General features: G+C 48.9%; 1 protein-coding gene across 1 annotated transcript; it reads left to right on the top strand.

Annotated features, from left to right (window-relative positions):
* The first annotated feature begins 1432 nt into the window (after positions 1 to 1432).
* CILP (cartilage intermediate layer protein) lies at positions 1433 to 17731 on the top strand. Its single transcript, XM_053593204.1, has 9 exons — positions 1433 to 1624; positions 3174 to 3342; positions 6327 to 6419; positions 7334 to 7603; positions 8778 to 8957; positions 9629 to 9943; positions 10756 to 10864; positions 11837 to 11994; positions 15173 to 17731. The coding sequence occupies exons 2-9, from the start codon at positions 3282 to 3284 to the stop codon at positions 17539 to 17541; spliced, it is 3555 nt and encodes a 1184-aa protein (XP_053449179.1). The 5' UTR covers positions 1433 to 1624; positions 3174 to 3281; the 3' UTR covers positions 17542 to 17731.
* The last annotated feature ends 1318 nt before the right edge of the window (positions 17732 to 19049 follow it).

Raw genomic sequence — 19049 nt, 5'->3', positions numbered from 1 at the left:
GTGTTGGGATTACAGACTCGAGCCACTGTGCCTGGCTGAGGCTCTTTTCTTTGAGCGTAAGGGCACATTTCTTTTCTTGTGGCTTCCTACTGCCCTGTATAGAGCCTGCCCCAAATAACAGCTCAAGGAGGGTGTGTATGGCTCAGTGTCTATACCTCAGTGGCTAGGGCACTGGCCACATACACCAGGGCTGTACACCACATACACCCAAACAACAAGAACAATAACAACAAAATGGCCAGGCATTGTGGCAGGTGCTTATAGTGCTTGGGAGGCTGAGGCAAAAGAATTGTTTCAGCCCAAGAGTTTGAGGTTGCTGTGAGCTGTGATACCACAGCACTCTACTGAGGGAGACATAGTGAGACTCTGTCTCAAAAAAAAAAGAGGGTATGTATTTGGAAAAAATGAACTGGCCCTGGTATAGATGGCCACAGGGCCAGGCCTCCATTCCTAGGTGCTGACATGAGGCAGGGAGCCCATCCCAGGTTGGATAAGCCTGTGACATGAGGCAAGTCCTTAATACACTCTTTTCTTTTCTTCCTTCAACTGGAACTCTATCCTTTGACTAGTAATGTGGCCCATGAACCAGCAGCATCAATATATCACCTGGCAGCTTGCTAGAAATGCAAAGTGTCAGGCCCAAATGAATCAGAAACTACATGTGTGGTTAGAAATCTGTTGTTTTAACAGCCCTGCCGGTGAATCTAATGCATGCTAAAATTAGACAGTCACTGCCTATGGAAACAAACAACTTCATGTGGGAGGGGACACGGGGGCAGGGTGCGAAACCCCAAAGCACAGGCAGCTGCTTGCACCACCTGTGGGTAAGGCTGGCTGTGGATATGCTGCTGGGTGCCCATACCTGAAGTCAGACGTGTGTCACACACACGTACACATGGGAGCATCTGGCAGGGTCTCAGAGGAGTCCACACCCTGGAGACTGGGGTCCCAATTTGTATAGGCAGACTTCCAGATGGAATTGGGGATGGGCAAGAAAGAGCTGTTCTCACCAAGTGACACCCTGTGCCCCCCCATTCATTGGTGCCTCAGTTCCCTGAATGCTCCCTCAGAGGCTGGAGAAGTTGAGGAGTTGCCCAACTCAGACCAGACACACTCCACTGAGAGGCCAAGGTGGTCTGTGTGCCTGAGAGAGTTTGGAATATGTGTTAAGACCAGCAAACTCCTTTCTCTGCATGGGCAGGGGACCGTGGGGGAGCAGCAAGCAAAGCCTGGTCCAGAGCACACGGTCCTCTGAGCCATGATACGCTGCCCAGATGCAGAATTCCCCTTGGCCCCTTCCAGGGCTGCTCCAGCACCTACCCACCTCCTGGCATTGGTCTGTCTGCTTTGGCCTGTGGAACCCACGCAGCTGCCCACCTGGCCCATCACCAGGCCCTGCAGCATCTCCCCCTAAGGATCTGGACACAAAACCCTGGCCTCTGTGAGCTGCAGGGGATGTGGGGAAGAGAGGGGGTGGCTCATGCTCAGATCTGGTTTCCCTGCCGCTTCCCCTGGCTGGCTGCCACCGGCGGAGCCACCAGCTGCGCTATAAAAGGCTGGAGGCTGGACTGCTGGAGAGGCAAAGACTTGGACCCCAAGCCAAGGAGTCCTGCTCAGGACGCTGGTGAGCTCCTCTCCTGTTCCCCTCACCCACATCTGCTGAACTCAATCCCTCCTGCACCCCCCTGCTGAACTCAACCCCTCTTGTCCTCTCCTGACCTCTCCTATTCTTTTTTTTTTGCTGGCTGACCGCTCTTATCTCCCACAGAGAAGACTTCCTTCCTGCTTTGAAATTCTCCTCCCCACCATTGGCCCAAACTCCTTGCCCTTCCCAACCTGAGTTCAGGAACCCCCAAATGGTTCCACTTAGAGCCGCTATACCTCTGGGCACCCTGCTTTCCACCCCCCGCCGCTGCCAGCCAGTCTGCTTTGTCCAAGAGTTCTGAGGAGCGTGGGATGCAGAGCCTAGCCGACAGGGCCTATGCGAGGAAATGACCGGGATGCTGAGAAACGTTTGTGGGCCGCCAGATGGGAAATGGTTTTTCCACAAGGTGTCCCAGGCCACCTTAGTCTCTCAGACGGCACTGGAGCAGGCTCAGGCTGAGCACTGTGCAGGCCTGTGGATGGCTCGGCTCTCTCCTCCGGCCTCAGGCATGCATTAGCTGTAGACCTTTGGGGTCTCCCATGACTTTGCTGGTTCATCTGAGAAACAGGTGGTTCTCCACCTACGATGGGGGCTAGTGGTTTGAGGGGTGCATGGTCTGCAATGTGGGATTGGTTTGTTCTTCCCTTGAGATATCCAAGTGTTTGAGGGTCTTTTTCCCCACAAAGGAAGAATCTTCCCTTTCCTACCACACCCCAGACTTTGGAGTTGAAAGGAACCACTTTTGAATCTCCAGAACTAGTCAGATTCTGGACTGGATGGAGCTCTGGGGAGAGATAAACATGTCTTGCTGAGCTGGAGCCTGGGCCACGTGCCACGCCCTGTGCTTCCTTGCCCTCACAGACAGCCCTGCTTTCCCTCCCCACTCCCATACCACCTAACCCACTCTCAGTAGTTGTTGGGGAGCCCCAGCCTCTTGCAATGCATCCCCTCTGCTCTCCTCAGCTGTCTCCTGGCTCTAGTAACTCCCAGCCAGGCCCCAAACTAACAGGCCAGAAATGTGTTCCAGCTGTAGCCCGTGCACATCTGGGAATGTGTTCATGGAGGTGGTGTGTCCAAGGCATCTGGGCCCTCCAGCCCGCCCCATGAGGGGCCACTGGAGTTGGGGCCAGAGCTTCACCGCCTTAGTATGTAGCTCCCTGTGCAAGAGTGTAAGCCCACCGAAGGATAGCAAGGCAAATGCCTCCCCAAGTCCTGATGTTACAAGTGAGTCACCTAGAGGCTGCTACCAGTGAGCCTGGACTCTCATTGACAAGAACCCTCTTACCCCGACGCTCCCTGTGCCCCATCTCCATCTGAAGCTTACACCCAGGGTTGGGACCCAGGTGTGCCTCATTTGAACTCAGATTCCAAGCCTCTGTACCTCCCGATCTGCCTAGTTTCACAAATCACTCCCACAAGGCTTTATTCTGTGCACTTTTCCATCCTTGACAGGTCAAGAAAAACATCTGCTCGAGCCATAAGAGGTGACCCAGAAATGTGGAACCTAACAAGCTTTGTTTCTTTTCAGGTCACTGGATCTGAGAAATTTCCCAGGGGATCACATTCTAGAGACAGCTGACTCTGTGAATCACCTTGATCCACCTCCTGCCACGTTCCCCAGGGGTCTGAGGGAAAGATGGTGGGGACCAAGGCCTGGGTGTTCTCCTTCCTGATCCTGGAAGTCACTTCTGTGTTGGGTATAGGCTAAGTATCTGCTAGCTTCCACTTGCCACAGTGAAATCACGTCTGCTGGGACTAAACTATGCATCTGCCTTAAGACACAGCAATGGCCTTAAGACCTGAGGCCAATTTATGGATTTATTCATAATTTATGCCCTGCTTATTTTGCCCCTGAACTTGAGATAGTTCCCAATATTAAAATGCATAGGACAGAACCTTGTAAATGATGACAGGGACAACAGTTATTCAGGGAGAGTAAAAAAGATAAGAAGGTTGCTGCCCCTGAGTACTGAATTTAGCTCTGAGTTTCCTAGCAGCCAAAACAAAAGAGAATTGCAGGGGGATCACTGAGTTCTCAGAATCCTGTTTGGAGTTTGGTTTATTTTAGTGTTATGAAAATTCTTCCAACCTATAGCTCAATTTTGTTTATATGCTGCAGCCAAATTTCACAGACACACCAGAAACCTTCTGTTCTCCTTGTCCTCTAACCACATCCTTTGGTAACACTGCACTTTGGAAGGAACAGGTAGAAGAATTTGTCTGGCAGAGCTGCTGGCTTCTTGAGGCATCTAAGCAAAGCATCAGAGCCCCCAGCACTACTCTGAATGCTCTCTCCCACCTCTCCTTCCTGTCCTGATTTCTAACCACAAAGTCAGGTAAAGGAAAAAAATGCTCAAAACCCTCTTTGAAAACTATATGCCCTGCAGGATTTGCAACCACAGATGTGAGAACAAAAGCTGTCTGGTTCTCTAGCCAGCTTCAGTGTCTGCTTGCCTCCTGCCTTGCTCTCTCCACCCTGACAGCTGCTATCTGAAAAGATGATTAACATTCAGCCATCTGAGGGGAAATCAGATTAGTTTGATTAAAAGAGCTCCTATCACCCCAATTAAGCAGCATAGAGAATTCTGATTTGGCTCCTGGCTCGAGAGCTAACTGCCTGTCAAAGCTTTAGCTACTCTGCTCTCCTTTTTTCTTCCCAGGCTGGAGCCCCCAGTTCAGCCTCCAGGGTGGGTAGGGCTGGCATTGCCTGTGGCCTAACAACCCTGAACCCATCCTTGGGTGCACCTTGCCAGCCTGGTGTCAAAAAATTGAGGAGCAATGCCCCAGTTAGACCATATGAGTTTTTTATAGGAGAAAGTGATTCCCAAAGCAGAACTTTGCCAAGGGAGGTAAATAGCCATCTATTGTGCCAGGCTTTGAGCTAAAGGGAGTTCCTAACACTTATTCATCATGCACTATGAGCTAGGTTTTTTTTTTTTTGCAGTTTTTGGCCGGGGCTGGGTTTGAACCTGCCACCTCCAGCATATGGAGCCAGTGCCCTACTCCATTGAGCCACAGGCATTGCCCAACTTTTTTTTTTTTTTTCGAGACAGAGTCTCACTCTGTTACCCTCGGTAGAGTGCTGTGGCATCACAGCTCACAGCAACCTCCAGCTCTTGGGTGTAGGCGATTGCCTCAGCCTCCCGAGTAGCTGGGACTACAGGTGCCTGCTACAACGCCCTGCTATTTTTTTTTGTTGTTGCAGTTTGGCCAGGGTGGGGTTTGAACCCGCCACCCTCGGTATATGGGGCTGGCGCCCTACTCACTGAGCCACAGGTGCTGCCCTAGGTTTTTTTTTCTTTTGAGACAGAGCCTTAAGCTGTCGCCCTGGGTAGAGTGCCATGGCATAACAGCTCACAGCAACCTCCAGCTCCTGGGCTCAAGTGATTCTCCTGGCTTCTGCCTCCCAAGTAGCTGGGTCTCCAGGCGCCTGCCACAATGCCTGGCTATTTTTTGGTTGCAGCCATCATTGTTGTTTTGGTGGCCCGGGCTGGATTTGAACCCGCCAATTCAGGTGTATGTGGCTGGAGCCTTAGCCGCTTGAGCCACAGGCACTGAGCCGAGCTACCCTGTTTCCCTGAAAATAAGACAGTGTCTTATATTAAGCTGTGCTCCCAAAGATGTGCTAGGTCTTATTTTCAGGGGATGTCTTATCTTTCCTGTGAGTAGGTCTTATTTTCGGAGGATGTCTTATTTTCGAGAAAACAGGTAGTATTTTTTATGAATGGGTTTACTTAATCCCCACAATCCTCTGAGGAAGGAACTATTATTATCCTTATTTATTCATTTATTTATTTAACCAATGTCTCACTCTGTTCCCCAGGCTAGGGTTCCATGGCCTCAGCCTACCTCACAGCAACCTCAAACTCTGAGGTTCGAGCCATCTTCCTGCCTTAGCCTCCTGAGTAGCTGGGACTATAGGTGCCCACCACAATCCCCAGCTAATTTCTCTATTTTAAGCAGAGATGGGGTCTTGGTTTGTTCACGGTGGTCTCAAACTCCTGAGATCAAGCGATCCTCCCACCTCAGCCTCCTAGAGTGCTAGGATTACAAGCATGAGCCATTGCACCTGTCCTGTCCTCATTTTATGAGAGAACATGGGGTCCAATGGGTGAAGTGACTTAGGGACACAGAGGAAGGCAGAGCCTCAGAAGCCCACACTCTCAATCTGCATGTACCTCAGAGATGTTCGCGTTTTATCTCATGGAATCCTTATGCCAAGTGAATCACCCTGTGAGGTGGGAACTAATATCTCCATTTTATAGAAGAGGAAAAGAAAGCTCTGTTCTGCCAAGGATAGATCCACATGCCAAAGCAAGAGCTTCAGCCCTGTGGCTGCTCAGCAGCATCTGATGAGCCACTTCTAGAACAAGAGTGAAAAGGGAATTACCATTCACTGAGCATGCACACCTGCCACGTCCCTTTTACCTTCTTTACTGTCCTGAGTAGCACCAGGATCCTATGATATGGTGATTATTAATGCATCCGTATTTCATGGGGAAACAAACTCATAGAAAAAAGCTTTTCTCAGGTTGTCTGGCAGCAAGTAGAGGAGTGGGATTTGGACCCCTACCAAGGGCTCACGCACCACCCACTACATCATACTGCTCCCCTGCTTCTTAAGAAGCCCCTGTAACTTTCAGTCCTGGTTTCTCACTTAGCTGCTTCTTCTGCCCCTCAGGGAGGCAGACAATACTCACCCACTCAGTCAGAAGAGTCCAGCCTGCGAAGAGGACCTCCAGAGTCTTTGCCAAGCCTGCTGACCCCCTGGAGAGTGAGCTGTGGCTGGATCAGGAAGGGGTGGTCAGAGGGCATCTTTATTGAACTTGCCAAGTGAATCTTTGAAGCCAGGGCATGATGTCAGGGTTCCAGGGAAACCCACTTTTACATGGTGCTTAGCCAGAATCAGGAAGCTAGCTGGTATACTGCAAGATTCTGTGGAGCTTGCTGGGGCCAGAGCACAGGATGGTGAGGAGGGAGGGGAGGGATGAGAATGGAGCCATAGCTGGGGACTGGCTCACCAGGGCCCTGAATGCCTGGTTAAGGTTGTTTTTTTTTTTTTTTTTTTTTTTTGGAGAAACAGAGTTTTACTTTATTGCCCTCAGTAGAGTGCCGTGGCGTCACACAGCTCACAGCAACCTCCAACTCCTGGGCTTAGGCGATCTTCCTGCCTCAGCCTCCCGAGTAGCTGGGACTACAGGCGCCCGCCACAACGCCTGCCTATTTTTTTGTTGCAGTTTGGCCGGGGCTGGGTTTGAACCCGCCACCCTCGGTATATGGGGCCGGCGCCCTGCTCACTGAGCCACAGGCGCCGCCTGGTTAAGGGGTTTTAAAGCCAGGGAGTGGCATGGTCCCAGCCTCATGCAGAAAGAAAACTCACCTTGAATGTAGTATTAGGGAAGAGTGAGCAGGAGATTAAGGGGGAGCCTTGAGGCAGGTAGAGACGAGGCAGGGAGTACCTGACATGGTTCAACCCGGCTGATGAGCGCTTGAGTGGAGGCCCCAGTAGTGTGGGGTGTAGGGTGATGGGAGAGATGCTGCAGACAGAAATAGGACAGGGCCTGAAGCTGACTGGGCGTAGGGGAGAGGTATCAGGGATGACTCCATGACTCCCAGGAGTTGAGCAGGAAAGGAGAACGGGAGCTCACCTGGGGCGCAGCTACTCTCCAACCCGACTCTGTCTCTCAGGTACTGGCGAGTGGACAACATGGTTCAACGTCGACCACCCAGGTGGGGAGGGCGACTACGAGCGGCTGGATGCCATTCGCTTCTACTATGGGGATCGTGTATGTGCCCGTCCCTGGTGGCTAGAGGCTCGGACCACTGACTGGACACCTGCAGGCAGCACTGGCCAGGTGGTCCATGAAAGTCCTCAAGAGGGCTTCTGGTGCCTCAACAGGGAGCAGCAGCCAGGCCAGAACTGCTCTAATTACACCGTGCGCTTCCTCTGCCCACCAGGTGAGCCTGAACAGATCCCACCCCTGACTTCTGCTCAGGATGAGGCTAGGACCTGCCTCTGACCACTGGGACTCTGAACATCACACATGTATACACACTCTAATTACAACCAAGTCTTCTCATTAGTGCCAGAACACTCCCAGGAGTGTTTTGGGTTTATGAGAACCCTCCATTCAACCCATTTTATGGCATTCAAGTGTCACTGTGGTGAAGACTACAAAGCGGGCTCTGGACTCGGGCTGGCAGGATTTGAATCCCAAGCCCACCATATGAACCGTCTTCCCTAGACAAATTTTCTGAAGTTTACTCAGCCTCAGGTTTCTGAGGTGTAAAACAGAGTCAGGGGTAAATCTTCCTAGGGGGTTATTTGAAGAATAAATGAGGTAATGAATGTAGAGAGCTTAACCCCAGTAAATGTTCACTAAGTATTAGTTTCTCTTATTGCTCCTGTGTGCCAGCTATTGTGCTAATTATCCACCTTATTCAACCTTCGCAGCCGACCTTTGAGGGATCTTTATCTTGACAAGTTATGTGAGGTTCAGAGAAGTTAAGTAACTTCTCATGATTTCACAGCTGGTAAGTGAAGAGCTGGGGTTTGAATGAAGTCTGTGTTTGCACAGCCCATGCTCTTTACATCCCCTGATTAGATGGATAATACAGATGCTGGGAGCCAGGCCTGCTCTCTTCTTGGATGGGCACACTCCTCCTTGGGGTTCTACTAGTCCAAGCAGCCTGATCCCCCCAGGCCCAGGCACCAGTGGTGGTCACCTGAAGTGGGAGCTCAGGCTGGTCTTTTGGGTAAGGTGTGAAGCCCCCATTCTTGCAGTCATTGCAGCTCCCAGGCCCTTACTTCCCAAAGATCCCTTCCACAGGGGCACATAGTAAAGAAGAAAGATGGTGTCACCTGTGCACACCTGAGGACAGCATAGCAAAGTCCCAGTGCTTGGCCAACAAACCCCTCTGAAGGCCTTTATGCAAATTAGAGACACTATTTCCTTAAGACTTTTGACTTCCATCTATTGGAAAATAATCATTGCAGTAAATATAAATATCAATGACATCTATGATGTAAACTGAGGCCCTGTCTCTCCTCCCGGAGAAGACACAACCTCGGCATCAGATTTCCTGACAGTCCCCTTGGGAAGTCAGACTGTCTGCTGTTCCCACCTTGCAGGGTCCCTGCGCCGAGACTCAGCACGCATCTGGAGCCCATGGTCTCCCTGGAGCAAATGCTCAGCTGCCTGTGGTCACACTGGAGTCCAGACCCGCACACGCACCTGCTTGGCAGAGACGGTGTCGCTGTGCAGTGAGGCCACTGAGGAGGGTCAGCTTTGCATAAGCCAGGCCTGTACAGGTACCACTGGGCAGGGCGTGGGATGTGGGGCTGAAGTAGCCTAGAAGGGTGGATTAGAGAGTTAGTGTAAGACTGAGGGACTCCTTCACTCACCAAGTACTAACGGGGCATATTTTCCCTGTTTTGATAGGGGATATGCAGAATAAACTAGGAACACAGAGCAGGGGCAATTATCATATCTTAGCAGAATCCAGGAAAGCTTCCTAGAGGAAATGCCCTGGGCTAAGTCTTTTTTTTTTTTTTCTTTTGAGACAGAGTTTTGCTTTTGTCACCCTTGGTAAAGTGCTATGGCATTATAGCTCACAGCAACTTCAAACCCTTGGGCTCAAGCAATCCTCTTGCCTCAGCCTCCTGAGTAGCTTGGACTACAGATACCCACCACAACGCCTGGCTATTGTTAGAGACGGGGTCTCACTCTTGCTCAGGCTGGTCTTGAATTCCTGAGCTTAAGCAGTCTACCCTCCCAAAGTGCTAGGATCACAGGCACGTGCCACCACACCTGCTCTGGGCTAAGTCTTAAAGGATGAGTAGAAGTTAGTCATGCAGGCTGATAAGGAAGAGTAACAAAGGCCAAGGTGGAGGGGAAGCATACGTGAGTCCACAGGCTGGGGTGAGGCAGAAGGAGGGCCAGAATCCATATAAACCTGCTGATGTGGCCCTTTGTCCCACAGCCTGTAACCTGACCTGCCCCATGGGCCAGGTGAATGCTGACTGTGATGCCTGCATGTGCCAAGACTTCATCCTTCATGGGGCTGTGTCCCTCCCTGGAGATGCCCCAGCCTCAGGGGCCACTGTCTACCTGCTGACCAAGAAGCCTAAGCTGCTGACCCAGACAGACAGCAATGGGAGGTTCCGAGTCCCTGGCTTGTGTCCTGATGGCAAAAGCACACTGAAAATCACAAAGGCCAAGTTTGCCCCCATCATACTCACAATGCCCAAGACTAACCTGCAAGCAGCCACCATCAACGCAGAGTTCATGAAAGCAGGTAACTAAGTTCTCTGGGGTAGGGCTGGTGAGGAGGTCCAGACTTTTAAATAAGAGGATTACAGTGCTGAAAGCTGGCTTCCCAGCTTAGGCAGAGTAAAACCCAAAATCCTTACGATGGTTCATGTGGGCCTATATTATCTGGCTCCCCATTATTCCTCTGCTCTTCTCTCCTATTACTCCCCCAACACCAAATCACTTTACTCCAGCCAGTGGGCTCCTATCCGTTTCTTAAACACAGACACACTTCAGCCTCAGGGCCTTTGCACTTGTTAAAAGTACTCTGTTTAGAGTGTACTTGCCCCTTGCCCCAGATATTGATCTGGCATGCTCCCTCAAATGTATGAGGTCTTCCCTGGCCATTTGCTAATCTAAAACAGTCAATTATAGTACGTTGTGAAGTTTGGGAGTCACAGAGAGAGAGGCTTGGAGAAAATGGCCAGAAAAGTCTGCTAGGGGCAGTAGAACATAAGTACTGCACTATTCAAAATGGTTGGTTCTGTTCCAATGGTAGTGCTTAGGAATCTTGGCTGGCACAGGTCCTCTTGGTTCTCCACTGGTCCACCCAGGTGTTACTTAACAGGCCATGGAATCAGGTTCCAGGCTGAGTGTGTGAAGGGAGTAGATTCTGCTCTAGATCAGTTCCCCTAGGTATTAGGACCCTTAGAGATGGGCTGAAGGTAGGGATGAAGACAGATAATTTTCATACCATCAGCGACCCTAAAGGAGCAAAGTTTTATAGAACCTGTCACAAAAGAAGAAAAAAGAAAAAGAACGAAACCCCAAAACACTATTTCTCATTTTCTGTCCCAGAGATGCCATACATGGTGAAGAGCCCTGAGAAAAAAGCACGGAAAGCTGGGCAGAGTGTGGCCCTGTGCTGCAAGGCCATGGGAAAACCTAGACCAGACAACTATTTCTGGTGCGTATTCTGCCAGCTCCCTTTCCCTGTTCTCCTCTTGGAAGCTAGGGCTTTCTTGCATTGGAATCTGGACTTAATAAAAACAATAACCAATAGAATAAAGTTACAAGGAAGGCACTGGTACAGGACCCAGATGTTGGAACTTCTAAGTGGGAGCTAGCAGGGTTGGGGATACAAAGAGAGCCAGCAAGCCTTCTCATTTAAACTCAAACCTGGGATCACCCAGAGTCCTTCTGGGCTTAGGGTCCTGACTTGCATACATCCTCAGGACACAGAACAAGGCTCAACAAAGGCAAACAAGGTTAGAATCCCTAATGGCTGTGAGTCCTTTACCCTTCACAAACATTTTACAGACACTCTCCTAACAATTCTTTGAGGTTAGCTAGTGATCATTACTCCCATTTTATAGATTAAAGAATTAAAGTTGGCCAGGTGTTGATGGCTCACACCTATATTCCTAGAGCTCTAGGAGGCCGAGGCAGGCAGATTGCTTGAACTCAGGAGTTTGAGACCAGCCTGAGCTGGGACCCTATCTCTAAAAATAGCCGGACATTGTGGCAGACACTTGTAGTCCCAGCTACTTGGGAGGCTGAGGCAAGAGGATCGCTTGAGTCTAAGAGTTTGAGGTTGCTGTGAGTTTTGACACCATGGTACTCAACCCCAGGGAGACTGCATGAAACTTTGTCTCAAAAAAAAAAAAAAAAATGAAAAGAAAAGAAAAGAAATGTTAAAGTTCAGAGGGGTGAGATGAGTTGTCCAAATCATCCCCAGCCAGGTACATGGTGAGGGTGGGAGTTAGAACCAAGTCCCTTGACTGCCAGGCCAATCAGTGCTCTTGGCTAAGCAGAGTCAAAGGTGATATTGGCATCTGAAGGAACCCATCTGCCATCTGTTTCCCTGGCTGCTTGCTCCTGGTACTGTGCCCAGGGATACTTGCCCTCCATTCAGGCTCTGTCCCTCCATCCCTTGTAGGTATCACAATGACACATTGCTGGATCCCTCCCTCTACAAGCATGAGAGCAAACTGGTATTGAGGAAACTACAGCAGGACCAGGCTGGGGAGTACTTTTGCAAGGCCCAGAGTGATGCTGGGGCTGTGAAGTCCCAGGTTGTCCAGCTGACTGTCATAGGTAAGCCTGCTGGGTCTCTGGCCATCCTGCGGTGGCAGAAGGCTGGCTGAGCACCCCAGTGAGATAGCCGTGCAGTCAGAGCTTGGATTTTTCTGTGCTGTGCACGGTGCCATGCCGACTGGGCCACAAAGATGCCATAGGTCCAAATCCTACCATCACAGAGCCATAATTTGTGGAGGGGTGAAGAAATGTAAATACATAGTAAGGGACAAGTAAAGCTACAAAAAATGCAGCTGAAACAGTGTAACAGGCAGTAGATTCCTAAAAGCTGAGAGATAGATAGATACCTTCCAAGTGGAAGTTAACAAGATGACCACTTGAGGGAACAGCTTTCCAGCTGGGGCTTAAATAATAGTTCTCAGTCATGGCTGCCAATTAGCACTGCTGAGTTTTGAAAAATACTGATGCCTCAGTCTTACTCCTAGAGTGTCTGATTTAATTGACCTGAGACGTGGCTTAAGCATGCATAGTTGAAAAGCTCCCCAGGTAATTCTCTGGTCTTAAACCCTGGCCTTAAAGAACAGGCAGGGATTGTGTATACGAAGGTGGAGGTGTTCCAGATTGAGGAGTTAGTGTCGACAAAGGTACAGAAGGGGGAACCAAGGGTTCTTTTTTTTTTTAACTAAAACAGTTAACAATTTTATTTTCACATTTCACAATACAAATGAAAACTGCCCCCTTTTTTGGTTCCACTTCTTCCCTTCAAAACTATTCTTTCTCTCTCTTTGATAGGAAGGGGGAGCAAGTTTTTCTACCAAGAGAGTTTTAGAGAAAGGTGACTCAGAGCTTGCTTCAAGAAGCAAACTGGAGAGGGAGAGATTCAAGACCAAAGACCAATTAGGAACCTGTCTTTGGAAAATGAAGGGGAAGGAAGACATTTTAGTAAGTAGCCTAGACAAAACAAAAGGCAGAGGAAGAAAGAATTTATCAGAAAGATTCTGGAGTATTTCACAGGCTCAAAGAAAATTGTAATAAGGACAGACAGGACACAGGGCAGCCTGGATCTCAGCAGAGGAGAAGTGGAACCTCTCAGCAGTGGGTCCCAAGCCATTACACCAGCCGGGTTTGTTACAGTTTGTTGGTGCCTGCTGTGGCACCCCATCACCGTGCAAGTAAAAACAGGATTAGAAGTACATGCTTTCAAGGAGTAGGGCACTAGCCCCATGTACAGGAGGTGGAGGGTTCAAACACGGCCCTGGCCATAAACTGCAAAAAAAAAAGTATATGCTTGCAAGAGGTAGACTTTCCTTAGGTGCAGGGAGAGCCCCAAGTAACCTCTGTTGTGGCCTTTTATTGAAGCATTATACAACAGGTGTGGGGGCCCACGTACTGGAGCTAGGTGCTTAATGATCGCTATGTGCTCATTCCCCACTGGCTCAACTCCCACCCAGTTGCACCACAAATGTCCAAAGTATAACACCTGCTTGATAACGAGTGATCATTGACACATGCAGTTGCTTGGGGGCTTGTCTCTGGGCTGCAAAACATCTGCTAGTTAGCAGATTGTCTCCCTCCCAGGGCCTTCCTTAAGAACCAGTGGCCTCTTCTATAAGCCTGGTACTTGGTCTCCTACAACAGTTATTGTATTTTATTTCTTTCTTTCTTTTATTTATTTTGTTTTTTTTTGCAGTTTTTGGCCGAGGCTGGGTTTGAACCCACCACCTCCGGCATATGGGACTGGCGCCCCTACTCCTTTGAGCCACAGGTGCCACCCTATTTTATTTATTTCTTATTCATTTTATTTATTTAGTGACAGTCTCACTCTGTCACCCTGCATAGAGTGCCATGGTGTCATAGGTCTTATCAACCTCAAACTCTTGGACTCAAGAGATCCTCTTGCCTTGGCCTCCCGAGTAGCTGGGACTACAGGTGCCCACCACAATGCCTGGCTGTTTTTGTTTTTTTTTTTTTTTTCTATTTTTAGTAGAGACAGGGTCTCATTCTTTCTCAGGCTGGTCTTGAACTCCTGAGGTTGAGGGATCCTCCTGCCTCAGCCTCCCAAAGTGCTAGGATTATGGGCGGGAGCCATTGCTACAGTTATTTTTTTAATACTGCTTTACTATTCTGAAGTTAAATTTATGAATAATAACCACATATAATTCCCAAATTTATATGCACATGGTTCTAATTATAACATAAAAGAGAAGTTTTTAAAAACTTTAATATAGAATAATATGCATTTCAATATCTAAATGCTTTGGCACAATGATAGAAGAAGACAAACCAAGAGGTTATACACTTGCACTTGAATCCAGAGTCACTATAAGTGTGACAGCTACAAATGCTGATAGATACAGAAGTGCCATTTTGGCATTCATGGTCTTTAGCTCATGTTGTTGTATGGATGTGATTTTCCTGAGATAAGGGACAAATTCTGGTTATTGTTCCAAGCTAAATAAAGTACAGTCTTAGTTCATTCATATGGTAGGTGCATTCTTGAAAACTTCAGTATATGGTTAAAACCATGCAAAAATTACTAGGCTCTGGCTGGGCACGGTGGCTCACACCTAATCTTAGCACTCTGGGAGGCCGAGGTAGGTAGACTGCTTGAGCTCAGAAGTTCGAGAGCAACCTGAGCAAGAGTGAGACCCTGTTTTTGCTAAAAATAGAAAAACTGAAGCAGGAGGATCCCTTGAACCCCAGAGTTCAAGGTTGCTGTGAGCTATGATGACATCATGGCATTCTACCCAGGATGACAGAGTGAGACTCTGTCTCAAAAAAATAAAAATTACTAGGCTCTAATCATTTTAAATAAGTTTCACTTACATTAATGTCTATTGTGATACGTAAAGATCACTCAGGATGCAAAAAAATTCTTTATGCAGAACAGTGTCAGGCACTGCAGGACGTAGGTAGAGCATCAGTGACTCCTGCCCATGATATGCCAGTAGCACCCCCAATTTTGGTGGTAATCCAAAATGCCTTCACAAATTTTCAAGACCCCTCCATTGAGGTAAAACCACTACTTTGGTGGTTTTAGCAACCAACCCTTTCCCCCACTGTGTATAATGTGTGATTAGTAATAGCTGTTCCATCTCCTTCACAGAGTTCTGTGAGAATCAGTTATGGATACACAGGCCTTTGAAAACCATAGAGCACCTTAGAGAGGTGAAGTTGAGGCACTCTTTGTGTGGAATGTGAACTTATATTTTAATAGCCACATCATTTCTCTTCGCAGCACCTGATGAGACTCCTTGCAACCCAACCCCTGACAGCTACCTCATCCGGCTGCCCCATGATTGTTTCCAGAATGCCACCAACTCCTACTACTATGACGTGGGCCACTGCCCTATCAAGATCTGTGCAGGAAAGCAGGATAATGGAATCAGGTGCCAGGATGCTGTGGAGAACTGCTGTGGGATCTCCAAAACAGAGGAGAAAGAGATCCAGTGCAGTGGCTACACATTGCCCACCAAGGTGGCTACACAGTGTAGTTGCCAGCGGTGTACGGAGACCCAGAGCATTGTGCGGGGCCATGTCAGTGCTGCCGACAATGGGGAACCCATGCGCTTCGGCCATGTGTACATGGGCAACAGTCGTGTGAGTATGACTGGCTACAAAGGGACTTTCACCCTCCATGTCCCCCAGGACACTGAGAGGCTGGTGCTCACATTTGTGGACAGGCTGCAGAAGTTCGTCAACACCACCAAAGTGCTGCCCTTCAACAAGAAGGGGAGCGCAGTGTTCCATGAAATCAAAATGCTTCGGCGGAAAGAGTCTATCACCTTGGAGGCTATGGAGACAAACATTATCCCCCTGGGGGAGGTGGTTGGTGAAGATCCCATGGGTGAACTGGAGATCCCATCCAGGAGTTTCTACAGGCAGAATGGGGAGCCCTACACAGGAAAAGTAAAGGCCAGTGTCACCTTCCTGGATCCCCGGGACATTTCCACAGCCACAGCTACCCAGAGTGACCTGAACTTCATCAATGATGAAGGAGACACCTTTCCCCTTCGGACATATGGCATGTTCTCTGTGGACTTCACAGATGAGGTCACCTCAGAGCCACTTAATGTTGGCAAGGTAAAGGTCCACCTTGACTCAACCCAGGTCAAGATGCCAGAGCATGTACCCACCATGAAACTCTGGTCACTCAACCCAGACACAGGGCTGTGGGAGGAAGAAAGTGATTTCAAATTTGAAAGCCAAAGGAGGAACAAAAGGGAAGAGAGAACATTCCTGGTGGGCAACATGGAGATCCGTGAGCGAAGGCTCTTTAACCTGGATGTCCCTGAAAGCAGGAGGTGCTTTATCAAGGTAAGGGCATACCGGAGTGAGAGGTTCTTGCCCAGTGAACAGATCCAGGGGGTTGTAGTCTCTGTGATCAACCTGGAGCCCAGAGCTGGCTTCTCTTCCAACCCCAGGGCCTGGGGCCGCTTTGACAGTGTCATCACAGGCCCCAATGGTGCCTGTTTGCCTGCCTTCTGTGACGACCAGTCCCCAGATGCCTACTCTGCCTATGTCTTAGCAAGCCTGGCTGGGGAGGAACTGGAAGCAGTGGAGTCTTCTCCTAAATTCAATCCAAATGCAATTGGAGTGCCTTGGCCCTACCTCAACAAGCTCAAGTATCGTCGGACAGATCATGAGGACCCACGGGTTAAAAAGACAGCTTTCCAGATCAGCATAGCCAAGCCAACGCCTAACTCAGCTGAAGAAAGCAATGGGCCCATTTATGCCTTTGAGAACCTCCGAGCATGTGAAGAGGCACCACCCAGTGCAGCCCACTTCCGTTTCTACCAGATTGAGGGGGATCGGTATGACTACAACACAGTCCCTTTCAATGAGGATGATCCCATGAGCTGGACAGAAGACTACCTGGCATGGTGGCCTAAGCCGATGGAGTTTAGGGCCTGCTACATTAAGGTGAAGATAGTGGGACCAGTGGAGGTGAATGTGCGATCTCGCAACATGGGGGGCACCCACCGGCGGACGGTGGGGAAGTTGTATGGAATCCGGGATGTGAGGAGCACTCGGGACAGGTACCGGCCCAACGTCTCAGCTGCCTGTCTAGAGTTCAAGTGCAGTGGGATGCTCTATGACCAGGACCGCGTGGACCGCACACTGGTGAAGGTCATCCCCCAGGGCAGCTGCCATCGATCCAGTGTGAATCCCATGCTGCATGAGTACCTAGTCAACCACCTACCACTAGCAGTTAACAATGACACCAGTGAGTACACTATGCTGGCACCCCTGGACCCTCTGGGCCACAACTATGGCATCTACACTGTCACTGACCAGGACCCTCACACAGCCAAGGAGATCGCACTTGGCCGGTGCTTTGATGGCACATCTGATGGCTCTTCCAGAATCATGAAGAGTAATGTAGGAGTAGCCCTCACTTTTAACTGTGTTGAGAGGCAGGTGGGTCGGCAGAGTGCTTTCCAGTACCTTCAAAGCACCCCGGTCCGGTCCCCTTCTGCAGGTACTGCCCAAGGAAGAGTGCCCTCAAGGAGGCAGCAGCAGGGAAGCAGAGGTGGCCAGCGCTGGCGCAGAGAGATGGCCTCTCTGAGATTTCCTGGAGTTACTCAACAGTCCCTGGGCAACTAAGTTTTGTGGTACTTCATACTCGTCTCCTCCCCTCACGTGACAGCCATTGTGAGACTGATGCACAGATTGTCACTTGGTTAATTTAAGCACATCTGTTTTGGTGCAGTTTGCTTGTTTTTCATGCCTTTATTTACTGTTATTGTCCCATGATACTGACGAGCCCCAGATGTCAAAATAAAGCCCCTCTGTGCTATTCTTTAAAAGAAAAACATGAAATTGGCCACTGGTAAAACCCTGCAGCTTTCATTGTTCATGTAATGCCATTAATGCAAATGTACTTCCTTGTCCTTTAGCATGTTTTTGCCTACCCCTACCATAATGATAATCTGATGCTGAAGATCAAATAACCAACATAAAGCATACGTCTCGGCTTTGCTCCACAAGACGTAAGCAAGGCCTCAATCACAGTTCATACATTTAAACGGTGGTAAAATAAATAAAATACAATATTTTTACTTGAAATGTAAATAACTTATTTATTTCTTTGCTGAATTTGAATTAGAATTCAAAGTTAAACTATTGAATGTAGGGTAATCATAGTTCCTCTACTGTCTGGAAAGAGCATCTCCTGATATCCATAATCATGCTAGGTTGCTAATTGTATTAGTTTGTTTTCTTTTACATTTGTTTGTGTTCTTGTTAGAATCCCAGTGTAGCTGAGGGCACCTGTCAATAAATGCACATTCTATAATTTGATTCTGAGGCCACTGTCCTATCCTTTAACCATTAAAGTGAGCTAACTGCTCAGAGGACAAGAGGGGACTCGGGAAAGGGGTCCCAAGGTAGTGTGAGTCCTGCCCCCGCTAAGTTACAGGGCGGGGCAACTAGGCATGCACTCCAGCAATCAAGTTTGTTCTCATGGATCATATTTTCCATGTGTAGAGAAAAGGAGAGATTCCTGGAGTTGTGAGCATATTCTGGGCTTCTGAGCAAGACTGAAAACATGTCCCATTTTTTTTTTCTTTCCAATACCGTGGAGCTTATACAATGGCTTGGCTAAGGACCTCACAAGCTGGCCAAGTGGTCCTTTGGCTCCTCCCAATTAGCTTGTTGCCATCTCCAGTTGGGCTGGCTGACCTCACTCAGAAATCACAGAGTTTTGTTTTTTTTTTAAACTGTTCTAAAGATGCTCAGCTTTTCCAGATCCCTGTTGTGTGTAATAGCCCGTGTCCTTGGAGTAAAGCAACTGGTCCAAAGGGGCATGGTTTTGTTTTTGGAAAAAGTATTTGGTTTAAAATGATAAATCAGAGGCCAGTGGGTGGTGCCAGAGCAATCTCAGAGGCATCAGTAGTCAGGGCAGTCGGGTGTGGGTTTGGGTGCGATTCACTCACTCCTTTATCCCAACACCTCCAGAATCTGTCAGGAAAGAAACAGGCCAAGGAGACTAAGGGAGAGAAGAGAGCACTGTTTATGATCAGGACAAAAAGTTTTCCCTGATACTTTGGCCAGCCCAGTCCAGCTCCATTAGCCACCTCTGGCCTAGGCCAGATTTGTACTATCATCTGCCC

The sequence above is a fragment of the Nycticebus coucang genome, chromosome 6 (genome assembly GCF_027406575.1).
Source record: "Nycticebus coucang isolate mNycCou1 chromosome 6, mNycCou1.pri, whole genome shotgun sequence".
NCBI lineage: Eukaryota > Metazoa > Chordata > Mammalia > Primates > Lorisidae > Nycticebus > Nycticebus coucang.
The sequence above is the reverse complement of the archived record's forward strand: the minus strand, read 5'-3'. Positions and strand labels throughout refer to the sequence as shown.

Excerpts from the sequence above, each read along its gene's own strand:
- CILP (XM_053593204.1), top strand. The coding sequence starts at position 3,282 with ATGGTGGGGACCAAGGCCTGGGTGTTCTCCTTCCTGATCCTGGAAGTC. Across the intron at positions 3,343-6,326 it reads GGAAGTCACTTCTGTGTTGG|GGAGGCAGACAATACTCACC; the intron begins GTATAGGCTAAG and ends TCTGCCCCTCAG. Across the intron at positions 11,995-15,172 it reads TGTCCAGCTGACTGTCATAG|CACCTGATGAGACTCCTTGC; the intron begins GTAAGCCTGCTG and ends TTCTCTTCGCAG.